Genomic DNA, 20,057 nt, shown 5'->3' on the forward strand with positions numbered 1-20,057 from the left:
ATACTTTTATGGGTTATGATCACTTAATGACTTTGGTCAAATAAACATTCCATGGTCTATATTGAAAAAACTCTGAATGGCATTTGCGAATAGCACAAGCTTACACCCAAGGCTGTTTGTATGTGAAAGTAAAAGAATGCAGAGAATTGGAGGAACTGTTGTAGCTCAGCGGCCTGTGGAATGCCTGTGGGAGTGAGGCTAACTGGTACACTACATCAGTCATGAAGCAGTGATGGATGCAAGGACTCAGCAGCCACGTCGGAGGGGGCTCCGCTGTCTAATTGGACAGCATACCAAAAGGAAACTGAGCGGTACTTCCATAAACCGTGAGGGTGAGCAATAACGTGTCATTTGCAGGACTGCTTGTTTTTTCCTCTGCCCAAAGAACCAAATGAGTCATGAGAGCGTTGCCGAATGGCCACCGGCTGTTGTTCGACATCAGCAGGTCGCCTTCAGCAGATGCACAAACCACAAGATGCACCCACTTTATCCACGTGCTTCCTGGCTGTGGTCTAAAGTAGAAGTTTTCACAGCTTTTGCCATGACACTCAAAATTGAGATCAGGTGCATCCTGTTTCCACTGGATCCATCATCCTTGTTGCTACAACTAGATTGAGACCACCTGCTATATTCAGTTGATTGGACTTAAATTAGAAAGGTACACCCATGAATTGCCTGTAGACCTCCGAATTGTATTGTATGATTCGAACCCATTGAAGATCTCTGCTGGTATCACTCCCCTCGTCCCTTTGTGCTGATGTTTTTGTGCTTTCTCGCCTAGCAGGTCTGCAGGCAGAGCTGTTTTAAGACATGGAGAGACACGTAAACTACATTGATGCGTTCGGTAGAGTCTTGTCTCTCAAAATGTAATTATCTTTTGGATACCCTTAAAAGTTTTGCTCCAGGGGACATTTGTTTCAGGTGTACATTCTCTAATTCTCTGAGTTCGTTAGTGACTGCAGGAGCTCCATCGCCACGGTTACTCGCGGACGCGCGCTCACAGCTGATCCGCACTAGCTGATTAGTGCAATCTGACAGGACCTGAAGGTATTCAGGTCTTACAGAGGACATTTTAGAACCTTTCTTTCCTTCTCTCCTCACCCTCCCCAGCTGCTCCGTTGCCGTGGATACTTACACTGCACTCTGTCTAAGACAGTTAACAGCTAGTAGTCACATGACGCAGTTATGCTTTCTGTCAACAGACATCTTTCCCTCTTCCTCCCTCCCTCTTTGTAGTTTTCTTTCTCTTTTTATACCCCCCCCCCATCCCTATCTGTATTTTCAGCAATTATTTATTTCATTTCAGCTTTTCTGATATCTGTATTTTCAACAATGTTTTAAAAAGTTTTTCTGTATTTATTGTCAATTATTTAAAACTCCTTTCAGCTATTCTCTTTTTTCGCAAATTTGTAATTTGTGATTTTGCGCAATATGAAATTAATTGAATGTTAACCCGCGGGAATCACAGGGTCTGATGTCTGATTAAGTTTGGAAGACAGCTTGAAATGTCACATCTGCGGAGCCTGAGGGTCTGGATCCCTTTGAGCAGAATTCCCCAGAGGTCTAATAATTAAACAATATGACATCACAAGGAGAAAATGCAGACCAATTTCAAACTTTGGGTGATTATTTGTGTGTAAAAAGTACTTTACTTTTGCCTCTATATGTATGATTATCTAAATACGATTTTTTCTTTTTCAGTGCTGAATTGAAAAAAGGGTCCAAATGAGTTTTCAGATATGAAGCAGCAGTTTTTCTAATTTTCTAATTAAGACCTTTTTGAATTTGAACTAAAAGTTGAAAGAATTGAACTGACCTGCAGCGCGAAGCGGTTTAATAACGTACTAAATGTATACAATTATACGTATTGTTTACCTCCTCCTCATCATCATCCTCCCTTCCAGTCCTTCTCACCCACTCCCAGTATCCTCCTCCCACCCCTTCCCGGCTGTATCTTATTCGGCTACGCATGATCACGACGAGCCTTTTAAAATAAAGCGGAGACGGCTGCATGGGCAGGGAGGGAGACGGAGTTGCGTGTTTTGTCAGCCCTCATTCTCCTCAGCGGGCTCCTCCGTTGTCAAAATAAAGCGCGCATGGAGGACGAAAGGATGGAGCGGATGGAGTCCATGGAACCGATCTCGGCGCACTACACCACGGCGTACCCGGAGATCCAACCCGACAGCGCGTACGAATCCAAAGAGACCACCGACGGCCAGCCGAAGTCTCCCCCGGCTCCGATTTACGACGAAGACTTCGTACACAAGGTATGTCGACATCTTTACAATGAATGAAGGACATTTGTGCCACCAACCCATGTGTTTCCTTCATTTGGAGCGCAGCCTTTTAAGATGTTTTGGCCCCAGTCTTCTTTCCGACCTTTCTGAGAGTCCCCTAGCCGCGGGGGGAGTGAGGGCGCTCTCCGTGGTGCTGATCGTCGTTGCTCGTCGTCTGATGAACTGTCACTGCATGCTTCGGATTTGAATGGGTCCTCAAATGAGCTCACTTGGTATAAGAAAATGCTCTCAAGGAAGACATTTGTCCCTTTTATTATTGTTATTAACAATAATAATTATCATTACTATTAAAAAAACCCTTTTTTACAGTGACAACGTTCAATCAAAAGAGGCATAAAGGCTCAGTTTTGGGAAAGTTCTTTACAAATATAATAACAGTACAATCAAGCATTAAAACAAGCATAAAATCGGGCAGCAACACAGCCATAGCAGTGTTCTATGGACAAGCTGGCCTGTAATGTGTGTATTAGGACTCAGCGAGTGACTTGCGCAAAGCAGAAGATGCTGGACTCTGATCAGCAACGGCTTAACCAGGCAGATCTGAAGTTGAGTAATGAGGATAGGACTTCAAAAGGGACAAAAACGGGATCGGTAACCAGTGCAAAGAGGCTAAAACTGGTTTAATATGAGCAGTGCACTAAGATGGGCCACACTTGAACTAGCTAGTCCCTTGTGTGGCTGTGGGTCCAAAACTCTCACCCCCTTGTGACTTTTAATAGGTCACGTGATAATGGGACAATTGCATTAGCTGGATGAAGACTGTGTGATTAGAGTCAGTCAAAAAAAGCTATTCTTTTAGAGTACAGTGACATTGTGACAGGGAGGAACAAACCCTTTTCAGCTCAAGAGTGCTGGCCTCTGACCTCATTGAAGACGCAACAGAAAGAAAAGAGAAACTCCCCGCAGGCCTCGTGAGAGGTCATGTCACATTGAGAAGCCGCGTTGCAGGAAAAGCGCCGAGCTACGCGTGAGGGAGGCGTCAAAGCTCGCCTTAGTTTGTGACATCTCTCTTGAAATGTCGGTCGCTGTGAAAAACCAGCAATGATTTAGTCTATGACATTAAAGACATTTTGTTATTTCTCTGATGGTGTTTGAAAATCACAGGGAAATGTGGCCGCTTCTCGAGTGGTCACAATCATGCTGCGGTGTGAATGCACTTAAAGTCAATCTTTCCAGAGAATACTTTTAGTCCTTGAGATTATGCATCTTTCTGTCAGTAGCGAGAGCTGACTTATTGGTTAGATGAGCCGTGTACCGGCTTACCCTAACCACAATGCACTTTGGCTCTTTGCTCCTGCAAAATGACTCTACTTCCCTCTTGATTTACCACATTGTGAACGTGAGTTTATGTTCTGAATCTCTAGTAGCAAATCTTCTTCAGTACAGGATTAAAGTATGTTTGAGGGCGGGGCTGCCTTATGATTGGCAGGTCTCTTCCACAGTGTGGTTTTATTTCATGAAAGATAATTAGAACAATTGCTTCGCTAGAGCGGCCTTTTCACTTAAGCTTAAGTGTATCACTCATACCATGAATTCAAACCTTTAATACTGGAAGCTCTGATATGGTGGCTGTTTTGTGGATTCCATTTCCAGGCATATCAATTTAAATTAGAGCAAAAATGAAAATAGTCAAGCTAAATTTCCTTTTTGGCTTTGTACCACAGATTTTATACTCTCCGGGAGGGTCTTTTTTCCCCCATTGCTTAGGCATAGACAATTTCTCTCCATTCCCTTAAACTCTCAGTCTTCCCATACAGTAAAGGGAATCTTTTTAAAATATATTTACCATGAATGTTATTAGAGAGTCTAATAAACTCTTCATATCATCCTCGTATAATTCCCGAACATCTGCGGTGCCATCACCTAATTGCCTCCAGTCTCCAGTGAGGATTTTATGAGACTGGCTCACTTCCCAGCTAACCTCTGTTACCATGGAAACAGCGTCGTAAGCCTCCTCCCCCGCCACAAAGGCGTTTTTTTTCCCTCAACTGCGTCTGCCATCACATGCGCACATGCAGGCATTATGTTACGTGCTTTCAGTGTCATCCAGTAAACAGGAAACAAATGCCATTAAGGCTCAGGAGGAGCCGATGAATAATAAGCTGGTTTCTGTCACGCTCCGCATGTCTGTAATAAGCTTTCTCATCTATTTTAAAGAGCTTCACTATTGTGAGAGTCTGATTTTAAGACCCCTATGTGTAAAATACCCTGTGACAAGTTTTCTATCAGCAGGATTTGGCACCTTGGCCTGTAGTAAGAAAAGAAGTGGACATGTTTTCTCTTAAAGGAACCATCCTTTACTAAATGAACTTCACGCTTGAATGCCTGATTGAGACCGCAAACTAATGTTTACAATGTTTACTGAGGGAATAAATCAAGTAGAGTCGTTTTCTTTTGCATTGGCTTCACACAAATGATATCCCAACGAAAAACCAACGGGTGAAAGCGCGTGGTTATCTGCTCTAAAGTTGGGCTGTAACCATTAGCATGTTTGGCCAGCCTGCCTGACAGTGATCTGAGTGTACCATACATACACAAATCTATTTTTTTCATTTTAGAAAGGTTGACAACAAACACAGGCTTTGTCAGCTAGGCTCTCTTCTCAATACTGTGTGCCGGTCTTGCTATTCAAATATGGGTTAACGGGAGTAGCTCTGTCTGGCTCCCTACTGGACATGTTGACACCACAGTGACTGGATGTTCTGGTTTTGTCCGCAATTGGCTTAACCCGGAGCTCTGTGTCCGTAAACAATATCTGGGAATCACAGATACGTGTTGTAAAAATAATAATGCTGATATACTTATTTTCAAAAACAAAGCTGTTTTGCTTGATTCCTTACTCGCTAACTGCCAAATCCCATAGTAGTAGTTTGGCTCAATCAGCTACATGCAGTTGACATGAAATACCTTGTTTGTCTACCTCTGCATGAAAACAATAAGCGATTGGTTAAAACCTCTGAATGTAGATGATTCAATTCATTTTAGGGCCATGACTTGAGGCAGAAACAGGGTCCAATGAATGAATGATGAATGTGCTATCGTTGTAGGTTGCATATGTGGAGTCCTGGGATGATTTTAGAGTGTTAGCACATGTTAGCAAGGTACTAGTCAAGCTCCCTAAACCCGCCTAGGTTTAGCCAAATTTTTTAGAGAGGCTACGCTAACAAGCCATTATGTTTTTGTCTACCATCTTTCAATTGCCACAGTGACTTTTCCCTTGAACAGAGAGAACTGAAATCAGCAACATTACCTGATTAAATTTGATATGACAAATCTCGGGATGCCTTATATTTGATAATGCTTCCATATTTCATCCACAACTCAGCAGTGACACACTTCCGAGAGTTCCTAAAATCCCTCTAAACGCTGACATCAAAGGAAGGCTAGCCTGGTTGTTGAGAAAAGCCTCTTCCGCTTCTCAGCTCTAATCCTTTCAGCACAATACCATTCATAAGTCTCAAAACTGAGTCAAATATCAACCACAAACTGGTTTACTTCCCTGTACATTCCCTGCCTTCTATTGCCTGGTAGCAAACACACGTCACCTCAGGGACGCACACATTTCTATTTCCAGCTTGTCTAGATTGTGGCCATCCATCCCACCCAAGGGTCACAACAGGATATCTAAGAACACATTTCACAGGTTTCTTCAGGTTTTTAGTGAAGCATTATGTGTGCATGTGTAGCCAGTGACAGAAAAATGAAGGCAGTGCAGGGAGGACAATGAAGGTACCTGCCCAGATGGACATTTGTATATGAATAAGGCAGTCTGAGAAGCTCTTTCAGGTTGAACATTCATAACACAATACTTGACGTCTTGTTTTACCTGGACATCAGCGTACATTAACTGCAGGGGAACAAATGTATCCTTCAGATGCCACATTGAAGATACTCATGTTGCATTTTTAGCATCAAAATATCCCAAATGTTTCTTGGAAAAAGAGGGAACAGCTCGGCGGTGTCTCGGTGACTATATTCGTCACAGTTGGAAGCTGTGTGTGTGTGTGTGTGTACCTCAGCGTGACTTTTCTAAGTAGGCTAAAAATGAAGGACAGGCCCATATGAGATGAGGTATTGACTGCTAGTGACTAAGTTGGATGCCTCAGCTGCCTTGTCTCAAATGGCTAATTGCACACACTGTGCGGGACACTGCCGAGCTCTTTGAAAAGATTAGATTATTTGTGTTGCTCAAGAACAGAAATGCCCACCGTGACGCAAATGCCGACTCATAACACAAGATTTGAGAGGTTAGGGCCAGGACATATTTGAGGCTGATTCTGATTATATATTTTTTCTCTTTTGTTCTGCAGACAATCTTGGTCGGGGACAGTGGAGTTGGAAAGACGTCACTGTTGGTGCAGTTTGATCAGGGGAAGTTCATCCCTGGTTCCTTTTCTGCTACAGTGGGCATTGGATTCACGGTATGTGTTTATCTCAAACGTCACATACATTTGAGTGTCCGTTTAACCATATCACAACAAAAGTCTTGCTGATAGTTTCTGTTAGATGTCTGCTTTTGCGTCTATACATCGGAGGTAAATGGAATTGACTGCGTTGCTCACAGAAAAATGCTTCATATAAAAAGTGGATCTAGTCACCGCGACGTCCCCCATTGGTCTGTAGCCCGCCGTTTTCAAGTCGCTTTGAACATTATGTAATAAAAATAAGCTAGATAATTCAATTTCTCCTTGGATTTAAACAAACAGTCGTTTGTTGTGTCTCTTGATTTGACCTTCGCTTGCACCCAGCTGAATTATCATCCACTTTGTATTGTGTTAGGTGTTCTCACCATCTAATGGCACATGGGCTTACAATGGGACTATTTAAGTCAGCTGTATCTCATACAGAAGCAGAAGAGAGCCTTTGTACTGTCACGGCTCGTGAGAGGGATCCAGAAGCAAACGCCGGAAACAGGTAAAGTATAAACACAAAATGCGTATTTATTGTCTCTCTTTCCAAACGACAACTGAAATACTCTGGCCTTCCGGCAATCCTCCGCACCGAACGTAGAACTGAATGTCTCTCAAAAACAACTCAAATACTCAGGCCTTCCGGCAATGCACCGCCGTCGTCGGCGGCGTCCCGTGTCTCCCTCGTGACGTAGGGATGGAAGCCACTGAAGTCTCCGGACCCAGGAAAACGCGTGTCTGGAAGGCTGTACTCGGCAATCCCTCGGCGCCGAACCTCTGAAAGATGTCCCTCTTTAACTGCTCCCTGAAGACTTGCAGCAGCTGCCAGCGATGAGTGCACTCCTCCCAGCTGCCCTGCATCAAACTGATTAGACCACAGAAGAGAGAACAAGAGTCCCACCAGCTACCTCCTGAATTACTGTGGCTCCCCCTTGTGACCCTGTCCCGTAACCCCACAGTACCCCCCCCTCAACGGGCGCCTCCTGGCGGCCGCCCGGGCTTACCCGGATTGTCCCGATAGAACTCCCGGAATAATGTGGAGCCAAAAATCTGCCGGCGGGGCAGCCAAGCTCGTTCCTCCGGTCCATACCCCTCCCAGTCCACCAGATATTGAAACCCCCGCCCCCGACGCCGGACGTCCAGTATCCGGGAAACCCTGTGTGCTGGATGCCCCTCGATGACCAGGGGAGCCGGGGGAGCATTGGCCGGAGGGCTGAATTCGCTCTCCCCCACCGGTTTCAACAGCGAGACGTGAAACGTCGGATGTACCTTCAGGGCCGCCGGCAGGGTCAGACGAACCGCCGAAGGGTTGACGATCCGTTCGATAGGGTATGGTCCGACGTACCTTGGGTTCATCTTGCGGCCCTCCGTTGCCAGGGGGAGGTCCTTCGCGGACAACCACACCTGCTGTCCTACCCTGTACGCCGGTGCGGGGACGCGATGTCGGTCAGCCATCTTCTTGTTGATCTCCCCCGACCGGGTGATAGCTGCCCGCGCCGAGTCCCACACCTCCTGAATCCGCCGGAGATGGTCATCGACGGACGGGACTGCCACTGCTGCCTCCTGGATCTGAAACAACGGGGGCTGAAAACCGAAACAGACCATAAATGGCGACATCCCCGTAGCAGAACGTGACAGGGAATTGTGGGCATACTCCACCCATGGCAGGAACTTGCTCCATGACACCGGATGCCGCGCCGCGATGCACCGCAACGCCGACCCCAGGTCTTGATTTGCCCGCTCAGTCTGTCCGTTGGACTGTGGATGATACCCTGAAGATAAACTGGCCCTTGCCCCCACAGCCCTGCAAAACGCACCCCATACCTTAGACGCGAACTGCGGTCCTCTGTCGGATACAATGTCCATAGGGATCCCGTGAATCCGGAACACATGCAAGACCAACAGCTCGGCGGTCTCCAACGCAGAAGGCAGTTTGGTGAGGGGAACATAATGAACCGCCTTGGAAAAACGGTCCACTATGGTCAGAATGGTTGTGTTCCCGTCGGATGGAGGCAAGCCCGTAACAAAGTCCACCCCGATGTGGGACCACGGCCTGCCCGGGACAGGCAATGGTTGCAGCAGGCCCGCCGAGGCCTGATGCGAGGCCTTACCTCTGGCACATTCGGGGCACGCCGCCACAAACGCCCTCGTGTCTCGATCCAGTCCCGGCCACCAAAACCGCTGACGAATGAAGAGAGCCGTCCGTCTCGCCCCCGGATGACACGTCAGCTTCGATGAATGGCCCCACTGAAGTACCTGCGATCTGACCGTCCGTGGCACGAACAGGCGGTCCGCTGGTCCCCCCTCTGGCACCGACTCCCCCCGCTGCGCCTCCTGCACCACCGACTCGATCTCCCAAGTTGCCGCACCTACAATACACTCGGACGGAAGTATGGGCGTGGAATCCGGTGATGCCGGCGGCGGGAAGATCCTGGAAAGGGCGTCCGGCTTGCCGTTCTTGCTTCCCGGGCGATAGGACAACGTAAACTGGAAACGGCTGAGGAACAAGGCCCACCGTGCTTGTCGGGAATTCAGCCTCCGAGCTGCCTGGATGTACGCCAGATTCTTGTGATCCGTCCAAATCCAGAAGGGCTGCAGGCTACCCTCCAACCAATGCCGCCATTCCTGTAGCGCGAGGACCACTGCCAGCAGCTCCCGATTCCCGACGTCATAATTCTTCTCCGCCGGACTCAACCGTTTGGAGAAGAAAGCACATGGATGTAACTTCTGCGTTGACGGATCTCGCTGAGACAGAACGGCCCCGACCCCTGCTTCCGACGCATCCACTTCCACCACAAACTGCCGAGCGGAATCAGGGTGCCTAAGAATAGGGGCGCTGGTGAAGAGAGACCTCAATTTACTAAACGCCCCCTGTGCTTCTGGCGTCCAGCAGAAGGATGCCTTGGTGGATGTTAGCGCGGTGAGAGGTGCGGCCACTCTACTGAAGTCCCTCACAAACCGGCGATAAAAATTTGCGAACCCCAGGAACCGCTGCAAGTCCTTCCGCGTGCCCGGGATCGGCCAGTCTGCTACCGCTCGAATCTTATCAGGATCCGGTTCCACCTGCCCCCGCGCAATCACAAACCCGAGGAAACGAACCGACGCCACGTGAAATTCGCACTTCTCGGGTTTAACGTATAGCCTGTTTTCCAAAAGTCGCCGCAGCACCAGTCGCACCTGTTGCTGGTGCTCGGCGAGGGACCGGGAGAAAATCAGGATATCGTCCAGATAAATGAAAGCGAAGCTACTGGTGATATCCCGAAACAGATTATTCATTAATGACTGGAAGACGGCCGGGGCATTTGTCAACCCAAACGGCATGACCCGATACTCGAATTGCCCCATGGGCGTGTTAAAGGCCGTCTTCCATTCATCACCTTCGCGGATACGAACCAAATGATAGGCGTTTCGGAGATCCAGCTTGGTAAAAAACTGCGCCTGAGAGAGAGGTTCGAATGACGGGTCGATTAACGGCAATGGAGTCTTATTCTTTATCGTGATTTGATTCAAGCCCCGATAGTCAATGCACGGACGCAGTGAGTGGTCCTTTTTCTCAACGAAAAAGAACCCCGCGCCTAACGGGGCGGACGAAGGACGGATGAGACCCGCGTCCAGGCACTCCCGAACGTATTTTTCCATTGCTAACCGTTCCGGGCGGGAGATGTTGAAAAGACGGCTAGTGGGCAGCGGAGCCCCCGGGAGCAAGTCTATCGCACAATCGAAAGGTCGGTGCGGTGGCAGAGTACAAGCCTTGTCCTTACTAAACACCTGCGCAAGGTCATGGTAGACTGATGGAACCGTGGATAAGTCTGGAGGAAGTGATGGTACCACTGGCGTCGCTGGTGTTCCCCCCGCAGCCCGCAGACACCGGGCATGACACCCCACGCTCCAGCCCGCGATGGCCATAGTTGTCCAATCCACCATGGGGTTATGAAGTTTTAACCACGGGAGACCCAGCACGATCGGACTCGCCGGAGACGGAATAATTAGCAACTGAATGGTTTCTGAATGGTTTCCCGATATACGGAGCGTGAGGGGGCCTGTGCGATGCGTGACCCGGCTGATCAGTCGACCATCTAGCGCGTTAACTGCCCTGGCGCCCTCGAGCGTCTCTAACGGTACTCGCAACCGGGCGGCTAGTCCCTCGTCCATAAAATTAGCATCAGAACCGGAGTCCACGAGGGCGGTGGTCGAGTGATTATGGGAATGAAACAGTAGAATGGCCGGAATGGAAATACGGGATGGGATAGTAGAGGACGCCGCGTTACTCACCAGGAGGTCCTCTCCGCCTGGTGAGGAGCCCCGTTTGGGGACTCCGGACAGTTCCTAGCATAATGTCCCGCGCGTCCGCAATACAAACACAGTCGACGACTAAACCGCCGTTCGCGTTCGGACGGAGTCAACCGAGCCCGCCCCAACTGCATCGGCTCGCCCGCGCCTCCCGAAAACTCCCCCCCCGACCCAACCGGGCTCGAAACCTCCCCCCCCGTGAACTGCGGACGCGACGGCCGCCTCCCCCGCTCGCGTTCACGTTCCTGAATGCGATTATCCATCGTAATCGCCAACGAAATAAGCTGCTCCAAAGTGGCGGTGGCGTCGCGAGAGAGCAGCTCGTCTTTCAGGGTCTCCGACAGGTTCCGCGCAAAAATGGTCCTTAGCGTGTGTTCGTTGGCACCGCTCTCGGCGGCAAGGATCCGGAACGAGATAGCAAAGTCCGCCACTGATCCAGACCCCTGCCGCAGCGACAGCAGCCTATTCAAAGCATCCTGCCCCCGCACCGGGTGGTCGAACACACGTCGCAGTTCCTCAGAAAAACCCGCGAAAGAGCTCAACGCCGAGGACTGACCCCCCCACAACGCGGTCGCCCACTGGGCCGCCCTTCCCCGAAACAAATTCATACAAAAGGCTATCTTGGCTCTGTCGGTGGGATAACTGCGGGGCTGCAGGTCGAACACGAGCTCGCAGTTCAGTAAGAAGCGGCCGCACCCCCCGGCTTCCCCTGCATACGGTTCTGGCAGTGGAACCCGCGGCTCCCGGTCGTTGGCGGCGTTGGTCGGACCCTGGTCCTCCTCTCTCCCTGGAAGATCCGGACCTCCCGATGCCGCAGCCCCCGACGTCCCAGGCCGGTCCATCCGTCGATTCAGCCTCTCCAAGGACTCCATCATCAGCACCAGCATCTGCTCGTGCCTCCCCACCATCGCTCCCTGGGCGCTGAGAGCCTCCTGCACGGATGCCGGGTTTGCTGGATCCATGTTGTCTGGCCGAGGGATTCTGTCACGGCTCGTGAGAGGGATCCAGAAGCAAACGCCGGAAACAGGTAAAGTATAAACACAAAATGCGTATTTATTGTCTCTCTTTCCAAACGACAACTGAAATACTCTGGCCTTCCGGCAATCCTCCGCACCGAACGTAGAACTGAATGTCTCTCAAAAACAACTCAAATACTCAGGCCTTCCGGCAATGCACCGCCGTCGTCGGCGGCGTCCCGTGTCTCCCTCGTGACGTAGGGATGGAAGCCACTGAAGTCTCCGGACCCAGGAAAACGCGTGTCTGGAAGGCTGTACTCGGCAATCCCTCGGCGCCGAACCTCTGAAAGATGTCCCTCTTTAACTGCTCCCTGAAGACTTGCAGCAGCTGCCAGCGATGAGTGCACTCCTCCCAGCTGCCCTGCATCAAACTGATTAGACCACAGAAGAGAGAACAAGAGTCCCACCAGCTACCTCCTGAATTACTGTGGCTCCCCCTTGTGACCCTGTCCCGTAACCCCACATGTACATTGTTATTAGACATTGTATGTCCTATTGTATGTTATTGTCTTTTGACATACAGGCAATAACATCAGCACCATCAGGACGGCAGCAATGCCGAGATCCTCCTTATGGCACTAGTACTTAATAGTCACAGCAGTAGTCAGAGGGATGGCAGTAGTAGTCACAGGAGTGGCAGCAGTAGTCAGAGGGATGGCAGTAGTAGTCACAGGAGTGGCAGCAGTAGTCAGAGGGGTGGCAGCAGTAGTCACAGGAGTGGCAGCAGTAGTCAGAGGGATGGCAGCAGTAGTCACAGGAGTGGCAGCAGTAGTCAGAGGGATGGCAGCAGTAGTCAGAGGGGTGGAAGCAGTAATCAGAGGGATGGCAGCAGTAGTCAGAGGGGTGGCAGCAGTAGTCACAGGAGTGGCAGCAGTAGTCAGAGGGGTGGCAGCAGTAGTCACAGGAGTGGCAGCAGTAGTCAGAGGGATGGCAGCAGTAGTCACAGGAGTGGCAGCAGTAGTCAGAGGGATGGCAGCAGTAGTCAGAGGGGTGGCAGCAGTAGTCAGAGGGGTGGCAGCAGTAATCAGAGGGATGGCAGCAGTAGTCAGAGGGGTGGCAGCAGTAGTCACAGGAGTGGCAGCAGTAGTCAGAGGGGTGGCAGCAGTAGTCAGAGGGATGGCAGCAGTAGTCAGAAGGGTGGCAGCAGTAGTCAGAGGGGTGACAGCAGTAGTCAGAGGAGTCACATCCAGCATTATTGTGATAATACAAAACATTGTTTTTGTAAATACACTTAAACATCTTCAAATGGATCCACTTTATTTTCATATTCCGCTTCGTATTCCTCATCGCTGCTCTCCCAACTCACTGAAAGTATATCGTGGACTATCAGCTTTCTCTCTGACGCCTGTCTGGAAACTGTCCCAGACTTGCCGCGGCATGCCAGCAAAAGGACTTAGATGTCCTGATTCTGTTGAACTTTATTGATTTTGCTAAAATGTTGCTGGTGTGACCGGCTTTTAATCCGACGCATGTATGGGACAAAAACATTTAAAAGAAAACTGGCGAGTGAGTGTAGAGTAGTTACGCGGCATTCTATTTGCATTCCTATGGTGGCATATATCAATGTTTGGTAAGTAGCCCTTGTTGTCTTGATAGAAAAGGAAACTAAACTATACGACTATTTACAGTGTAAATCCATCTGAGTCATCATTTGATATTTAAAGCAACAGAGGAAGTTTAAAGGGATTGTCGTTGGTTATTTTTTTTTGCGCTCACTGTATGGAACGCCATTAGTTTACCGCTGCTACTCGTTGGCCCGGGGTAGATCAACATGACTTGCTCGGTTGAAGTTTAGTTGGTTTAGTTGCATCAACTTAAACGGAACCACTTCACATCTTTAACCACGGGTTGGAGCCTCAAACACAAATGCTAACCGACTGTGTGAAGTTTTCTGCAAGTATATACACATACTATACAACTAGGAAGATCAGGGATGAGATCATAATGAGATACTGATTCTTCAAAGATGTGCTGCTAGTTAATATATTGGTGTATATCATATTTTTTCAGCATGTTGGTGTAGATGCAGAAATCTCTAGAAAGTAAAACAAATTAGAGTTATTTAGAAGATATTTAGTTGTACCAAGTGCCCATTTTAACATGAATTGAAATCTCTCTTCTCTTCCCAGAATAAAGTGGTGACTGTTGACGACGTAAAGGTCAGACTACAGGTCAGTGAGTAAATCACTTACACTGAGGACTTGATGTGCTCCCACAATGGCAACCTATTTTTAGAGCCCAGGCAGGTTTCCTCTTGGAAAACCAGTGTCGACACTTTAAATGAGACGTTGCCAAGTGGAGCCAGGCCAAGCTCTTTGTTTCCCTTTTCTGTTTCAGATTTGGGACACAGCCGGGCAGGAAAGGTTCAGGAGTGTGACACATGCGTATTACAGAGATGCACACGGTGAGGCAAATGAAGGACGCAGTCAATGTCCCACTCTCCTCTGCTTTTATACCCACTCATAGTAGAGATGGGCCGCAATATAAAATGTTTTTATTTTCTTCTCTAAAGCATTGCTCCTCCTGTACGACATCACCAGCAAAACCTCCTTTGACAACATAAGGGTCAGTATGGAAAAAGTCTACCGTCTGGCGGGATATGTGTCATTGTAGTCAACCTTGCCTTCCAAATTTCCAAAAGACACTTTATCTGCACTAACAGATGACCGTTTGTCCCTCTCGTTTCAGGCATGGTTAACAGAGATCCACGAGTACGCACAGAGCGACGTAGTCATCATGTTGCTGGGCAACAAGGTGAGGAGAGGGAATTGTTGGAAGTCTTGAGAAAACAGAGAGGGATGTGATCCTTAGTGAGGCCCGACTGGAAAGCGGTGGTTTCTTAAGGTAGCATGTATACAATACATGTTTGTACACACCACGTCCAAGACAGACGCTGTTTATAATTAGCTGGTGAGTGTGAATGTAGCCTTAAAGAAACAGAATGTTTCAGACAGAAGGTGAATAACAGGGATACTCATACAGGCAAAACGAGAAGAATGTTGTGATTTTTTAACATTAAACCTTGTGAACGTGTTATGGTGGAACCCGTTAAATACAAGTATGAGTCTTAAAGTGAGCATGAGCACGGCCTTGTAACTAATTTAGAAAGATATATCCCTTCATCCACCAAAGATGAAAGATTTTAGGTAGCAAGCATAACCTTTTATTGTTAAAGATAATAAAACATTTGAATTGCCCAGTGTACACAAGCTTTCATGGCGTATTTGTCATCCGTCATGTTAGTATGGAAAGAAATAATTTCTAAAACGATGCTGAAACGCTGGTGTCGCAGAAATTGATATGATCATTTGTCAAATCTGCTGGATGTGCACACAGACAGCTGCACCTTAAAATGTTTGCCCCAACAACTTTGATGTCCTTTCCCTATTGCACCTTGCAAAAATGCTGGTGAGGAAAATCTAAATTATCTACATAACCTATTATTATGTTCTGCTAACCGCTAGCTAAAGTTAACAAGTGCATATCAGCCACATTACCGTTTTATTCTATTCCCAGCTATTGGGGAAGCCGTGTGCTAACACCTTATTTGGGTGGTCAGAATAATGTCTTTGCAAATGTTCTACGGGGAATTCTAATGAAACTCCACAGGTAGGGCTACTGTTCAATTATGCATGGGGAAAAAAAATGTCAACAAGGCAAGATGTCAAATTTGAACTGGATGCATCACACAAACCTGGCCTCCTTATTTTGTGTGTGTTGTGGTGTCCCATTCTAACCAAACTCCACTGCATCTCTCTCTCTCTCTCAGACTGACATGAACAGTGACCGAGCCATCAGGAGAGACGAAGGAGAGAGGCTTGCCAGAGTGAGTACAACCCACAACCGCTGCACACTCATCGCCGACACGGTTCATTCAAGGGTTTGCTCCTTCTCGTTTCCTTCAGGAGTACTCGGTCCCTTTCATGGAGACAAGTGCCAAGACGGGGGTGAACGTAGAGCTGGCCTTCACCGCTGTTTCCAAGTATGAAACCCGTCTCACATGATGCACTCTAATGCTGCGTTCTCACCAAAAGCGAAGCCAATAATGTGCGCGAGCAGATTCCATCCAAAGTCAATGCACAGACGCGACTGGTTGTGAAAGAGGCAAATTTTCAACGGGCGGCGCAGATGACGCAAAAGAAGCAACGCAAAAGACGCGAAAAATTCACCCGACGCAATCTTGCAAAAGCCAATCAGCATTGAGTTGCTCCGCAATAACTGTCTTTACGAGACAATAGAGATAAGCCACGCCCCCTTTCGGCACGTATGAAGGCGAGTTAACTACAACTAGTCGGGCGAGTAAAAGCGCGCGAGTAAAGCGTGGCAAAATGTCTCTCCTAATCACTCCTCTCACCTAATAACAGTTAGCAATTTCTAACTACTACACTAATGGTAGTCTATTTGAGGATAAACCTGAAGGCTTTACAATGTATTAAAACATATGAATCTACTATATATCAAACGTCACTATTGATGAAATACTTTGTTACAAAATTTTACAAATTATCAAGTATTATTAAACCAATGGTCTTAGCATGCCATTTAATTCAAACAAAGTTAAAGATGTCAATAAAGTGTTTATTATTATATAGTCGTTAGATTAAAAGTAAATTAAGAAATGAATCGCACATTTTGAAATGAATTAATCGCAATTAAATTTGTTTTCTAAAGTCTAGAACTTACAAGTAATGAGTAATCACTTAATAAAGTGTGTATTTATGTAGTAATTATGTAAAATTAAAGTATTTAACAGGGATAATAAAGGGATTTTAAATAATATGACTCCTTTACAACTCGCAATAGCCTCCAAAAATGTTTTTCTTAAAAAGACATCACATTGAATTTACGCCACTAATATATCAATCGAATACAATAGATAACAAATACATTATAAAAATATGAGAAAATAAAGATCATAAATATCTTGAAATTGCGAGTTTACCCGTTGAAATGGATCATATTTGAAACTGCAATTCCAACAATCACAATCACAATCTGAATGTAAAACACCAACTACTTATTGATATGTTTAATTTTTAGAATACAGTTATTATATTTAGTACAGTAATACTTAATACTAATAGATTTTTTTTAAGTACAAATAATACAATTATTTTAAGCAACACAGGAGTAGTTTTATTAAATAAGATGACACCATTTAAATAGTAATTCAAAACTCTTTACAGATTGTTAGCAAAATGTCCACACCATAATTTACTTTCACTTCCAAATAAAACAAAAATCCATCTTTGCTGTTCCCTAAACTCTGATGTCTGGTTCTGTTCTTCAGGGAACTGAAGCACCGGGCCATCCAGCATCCCAATGAGCCCAAGTTCCAGATTCATGAATACATTGAAGCACAAAAGGAGAAGTCGGGCTGCTGCAGCTACTTCTAAATCTCCTCTTCTGAGCCGTCCTTCTACTACTCTGGTACTCAGAGGGACTAAGCCCAATTAACTCAATGCTGCTCGCAAAACATGATGCTGCCATTTATTTGAAAAGCCAAAAGAACAAACCGAGCTACCACAAAAAGCAAGGTTTTTATTTGGTCAACTACAACGTTAACACAGACAATAAATATTTTATCAAAAGTTCTTTTATTGTTAAATAAAGTTGAATGCCTTCTGCAGTGTTTGCATCCAAACCATTCTTGTGTATGCCTGTTAAGGCATTAAATTGGGATGCCTGTGTACCAATACACAAGAATGGTTTAGGTATCTGCCATACCTACCGACTGGCTACGGTGGTGTCGGGACCTGGTTAGCCTACGTTAGCATGAATGCTAAAGGAAACAGCTAGGCTACCTCTGTCTGAAATGCATGTTCTTTTCTGCCATACCTACCGAGCACTTAATGCACAGGCAATCATAATTTGAAATTACATTAGTTGTAAACCTTTTAAAACAAAAACTACATATGTATTTTTTTAAACATTTTTTTTATTTTTTTGCGCTGCTTGATTGCGTCCGCAGCTCATGCTAACATTTGCTACTTACCAATAAATGCTATTACTACAATAATAATAATACAACATGATACAACATGTTACAAGAAATGTCAACCCATTGTTGCACTCCCGCCTGAAACTTTTTACCAAATGTAGGGACATGAGCCTGCTATTGATCTTCTCATCTGATTAATTCTATCATTCCTTGTTCGAATCATTTTTATTTGCCTCATCAGACTCTGACTATACAAGAAAATATTTATTCTGCCTTTAATTTATTTGCTGATGGAAGTACAAGATGTAATACACCAGTTTGCCAATGTGGAATAAACTTAAAAACACCCACACACCCCTGACATAAGCGAGACAACGGCACACCCTCAGAGCGGAATTACTTCTGTAAAAATCCACATTGCTACAACCTTTTATGTAAGCCTCTGCGATCCAGACAAAGGCTACACACTGTGTTGTGGATGCAATTCAAACAAAAGCCCCGTCTGTTCGCAACCCGGTCAGACAAGTTGAAGTGACTGCCGGCTGTCATGAACGCTTCGCTGACTCATGAGAAGCTCCAGCGCACAGCTGGGGGTCTAATGTGAAGGCTGTTATCACAACTCTATTTGTGAACACGCAGAGGAATGCAAATGTTTTGGTCACCGGATACATGTCTCTAGAGGAGGATCCTCGCAGAAAACCAAATGTCACACATGAGCTACTTGACAACTATCAGATTTTCAATTTGGTCCTTTATATAGGAAATACCTATGTACATAATCTCTTTATGAGTGAATCAAGTTCTTTTTTGTTGCAAAAAAGTATGTAACTTTCATCTTCTTTTATTGCTTGATTATGGATTTTAAACTTGAGTTGAATGTTTACTGTATTGCACGTACCAAACCTATAGGCTGAGGCTCTAGAACATATTAATCTCTGTTTCATATTTGGATAAGGACCAACAAAAATGCCAGACAAAAGATTTTCCTCACATTTGAACTCAACACTCAGGGTTAAATTTTGATTTAAAACAGGTCTTGTATATGAATCCCCATCATTAACACCTTAAAAGCTGCATTAATGTAAAGTTTTATTGGCCACTTATTGCTACATTCATTTAGAGGTATGTGTCTTATCTCTGTTTTGGTCTCCACCAACTCTTGAGTAGAATGTCTCGCTATTTAGCTGCTCAATGCTACTCTACTCTTATCAGCCATCCAAACCAATTACTTAGAGGACGCTGAAAAGCTACATGAGCCAAGGGGAACGAGGAGTTGGTAGAAAATCAATTGGTAAGATAAAATCAACCAACAGTGCGGCTTTGAGAAACTAATGAAAACAACAGCTCTGAGTTCAGGTTTTTACTTTGACACAAGCGTCTTATATTTTGTTTGCAGTATAAAATGCTCTTAAAATGTTTCTTTTAGGCAAAATGTTGTTGTAAAAATTCTCAAGTCTGACTCAGATCATAATCCCATTGGGATTGCCTTTTGATCTTGTACACATTTAACAGTTGCTTCTGGTCAAACCACGCTGCCAAAAGTTGTCTTTGATCTGTGGTATGCTGCATATGAAATAAACTATTTTTACGTTAGCATGCTTGATATGAGTGATTATCCACTGTGCCGTCACCCTCTCGCCAACTGTAGCTACAATGGGATGTTTGTGTGTCTGCCTATCTGTGTGTGTGTGTGTGTGTGTGTGCGTCCGTGTGTGTGTGTATGTGTGTGTGTGCGCGCGTGTCAGAAAGAGATAAAGGAAATTTAAAATCAAATTTGAGTTATTTTTGCTGGGTTTTATGCTTCACCCATTAATCAATTTTATCAGCATTACAAAAATCCTATAGGAACACAAAATAAAATGTCTTACTTGCAGCTATAACATTAAAATAAATAAATAATAATGAAAAATTCTGCTTTACATTGTACAAAGAAAGGGATAGGTTGTTTCAACATATATATCCCATCCTTATTTTACCACGTGCTATTCACACTCCTTAGAGCTGAATATCAATGCAGTGTTTGGTTGTTGTAACTTAGCTCAAACATGTTAAGATTGCTTTGATATCCAACCCAGTAAACTGTGTCAAATATCAGAGGTTAAAA

At 45.9% G+C, this 20,057-nt stretch overlaps 1 protein-coding gene across 1 annotated transcript; it reads left to right on the top strand.

Annotated features, from left to right (window-relative positions):
- The first annotated feature begins 1,919 nt into the window (after positions 1-1,919).
- Positions 1,920-19,546, top strand: LOC119213289 (ras-related protein Rab-37-like). Its single transcript, XM_037464484.2, has 9 exons — positions 1,920-2,267; positions 6,608-6,718; positions 14,142-14,183; positions 14,350-14,416; positions 14,525-14,577; positions 14,701-14,766; positions 15,782-15,838; positions 15,918-15,994; positions 17,303-19,546. Exons 1-9 carry the CDS (start codon positions 2,097-2,099, stop codon positions 17,406-17,408), a joined length of 750 nt encoding a protein of 249 aa, XP_037320381.1. The 5' UTR covers positions 1,920-2,096; the 3' UTR covers positions 17,409-19,546.
- Positions 19,547-20,057: the final 511 nt, after the last annotated feature.

Source organism: Pungitius pungitius, chromosome 21, assembly GCF_949316345.1.
Source record: "Pungitius pungitius chromosome 21, fPunPun2.1, whole genome shotgun sequence".
NCBI classification, from domain to species: domain Eukaryota; kingdom Metazoa; phylum Chordata; class Actinopteri; order Perciformes; family Gasterosteidae; genus Pungitius; species Pungitius pungitius.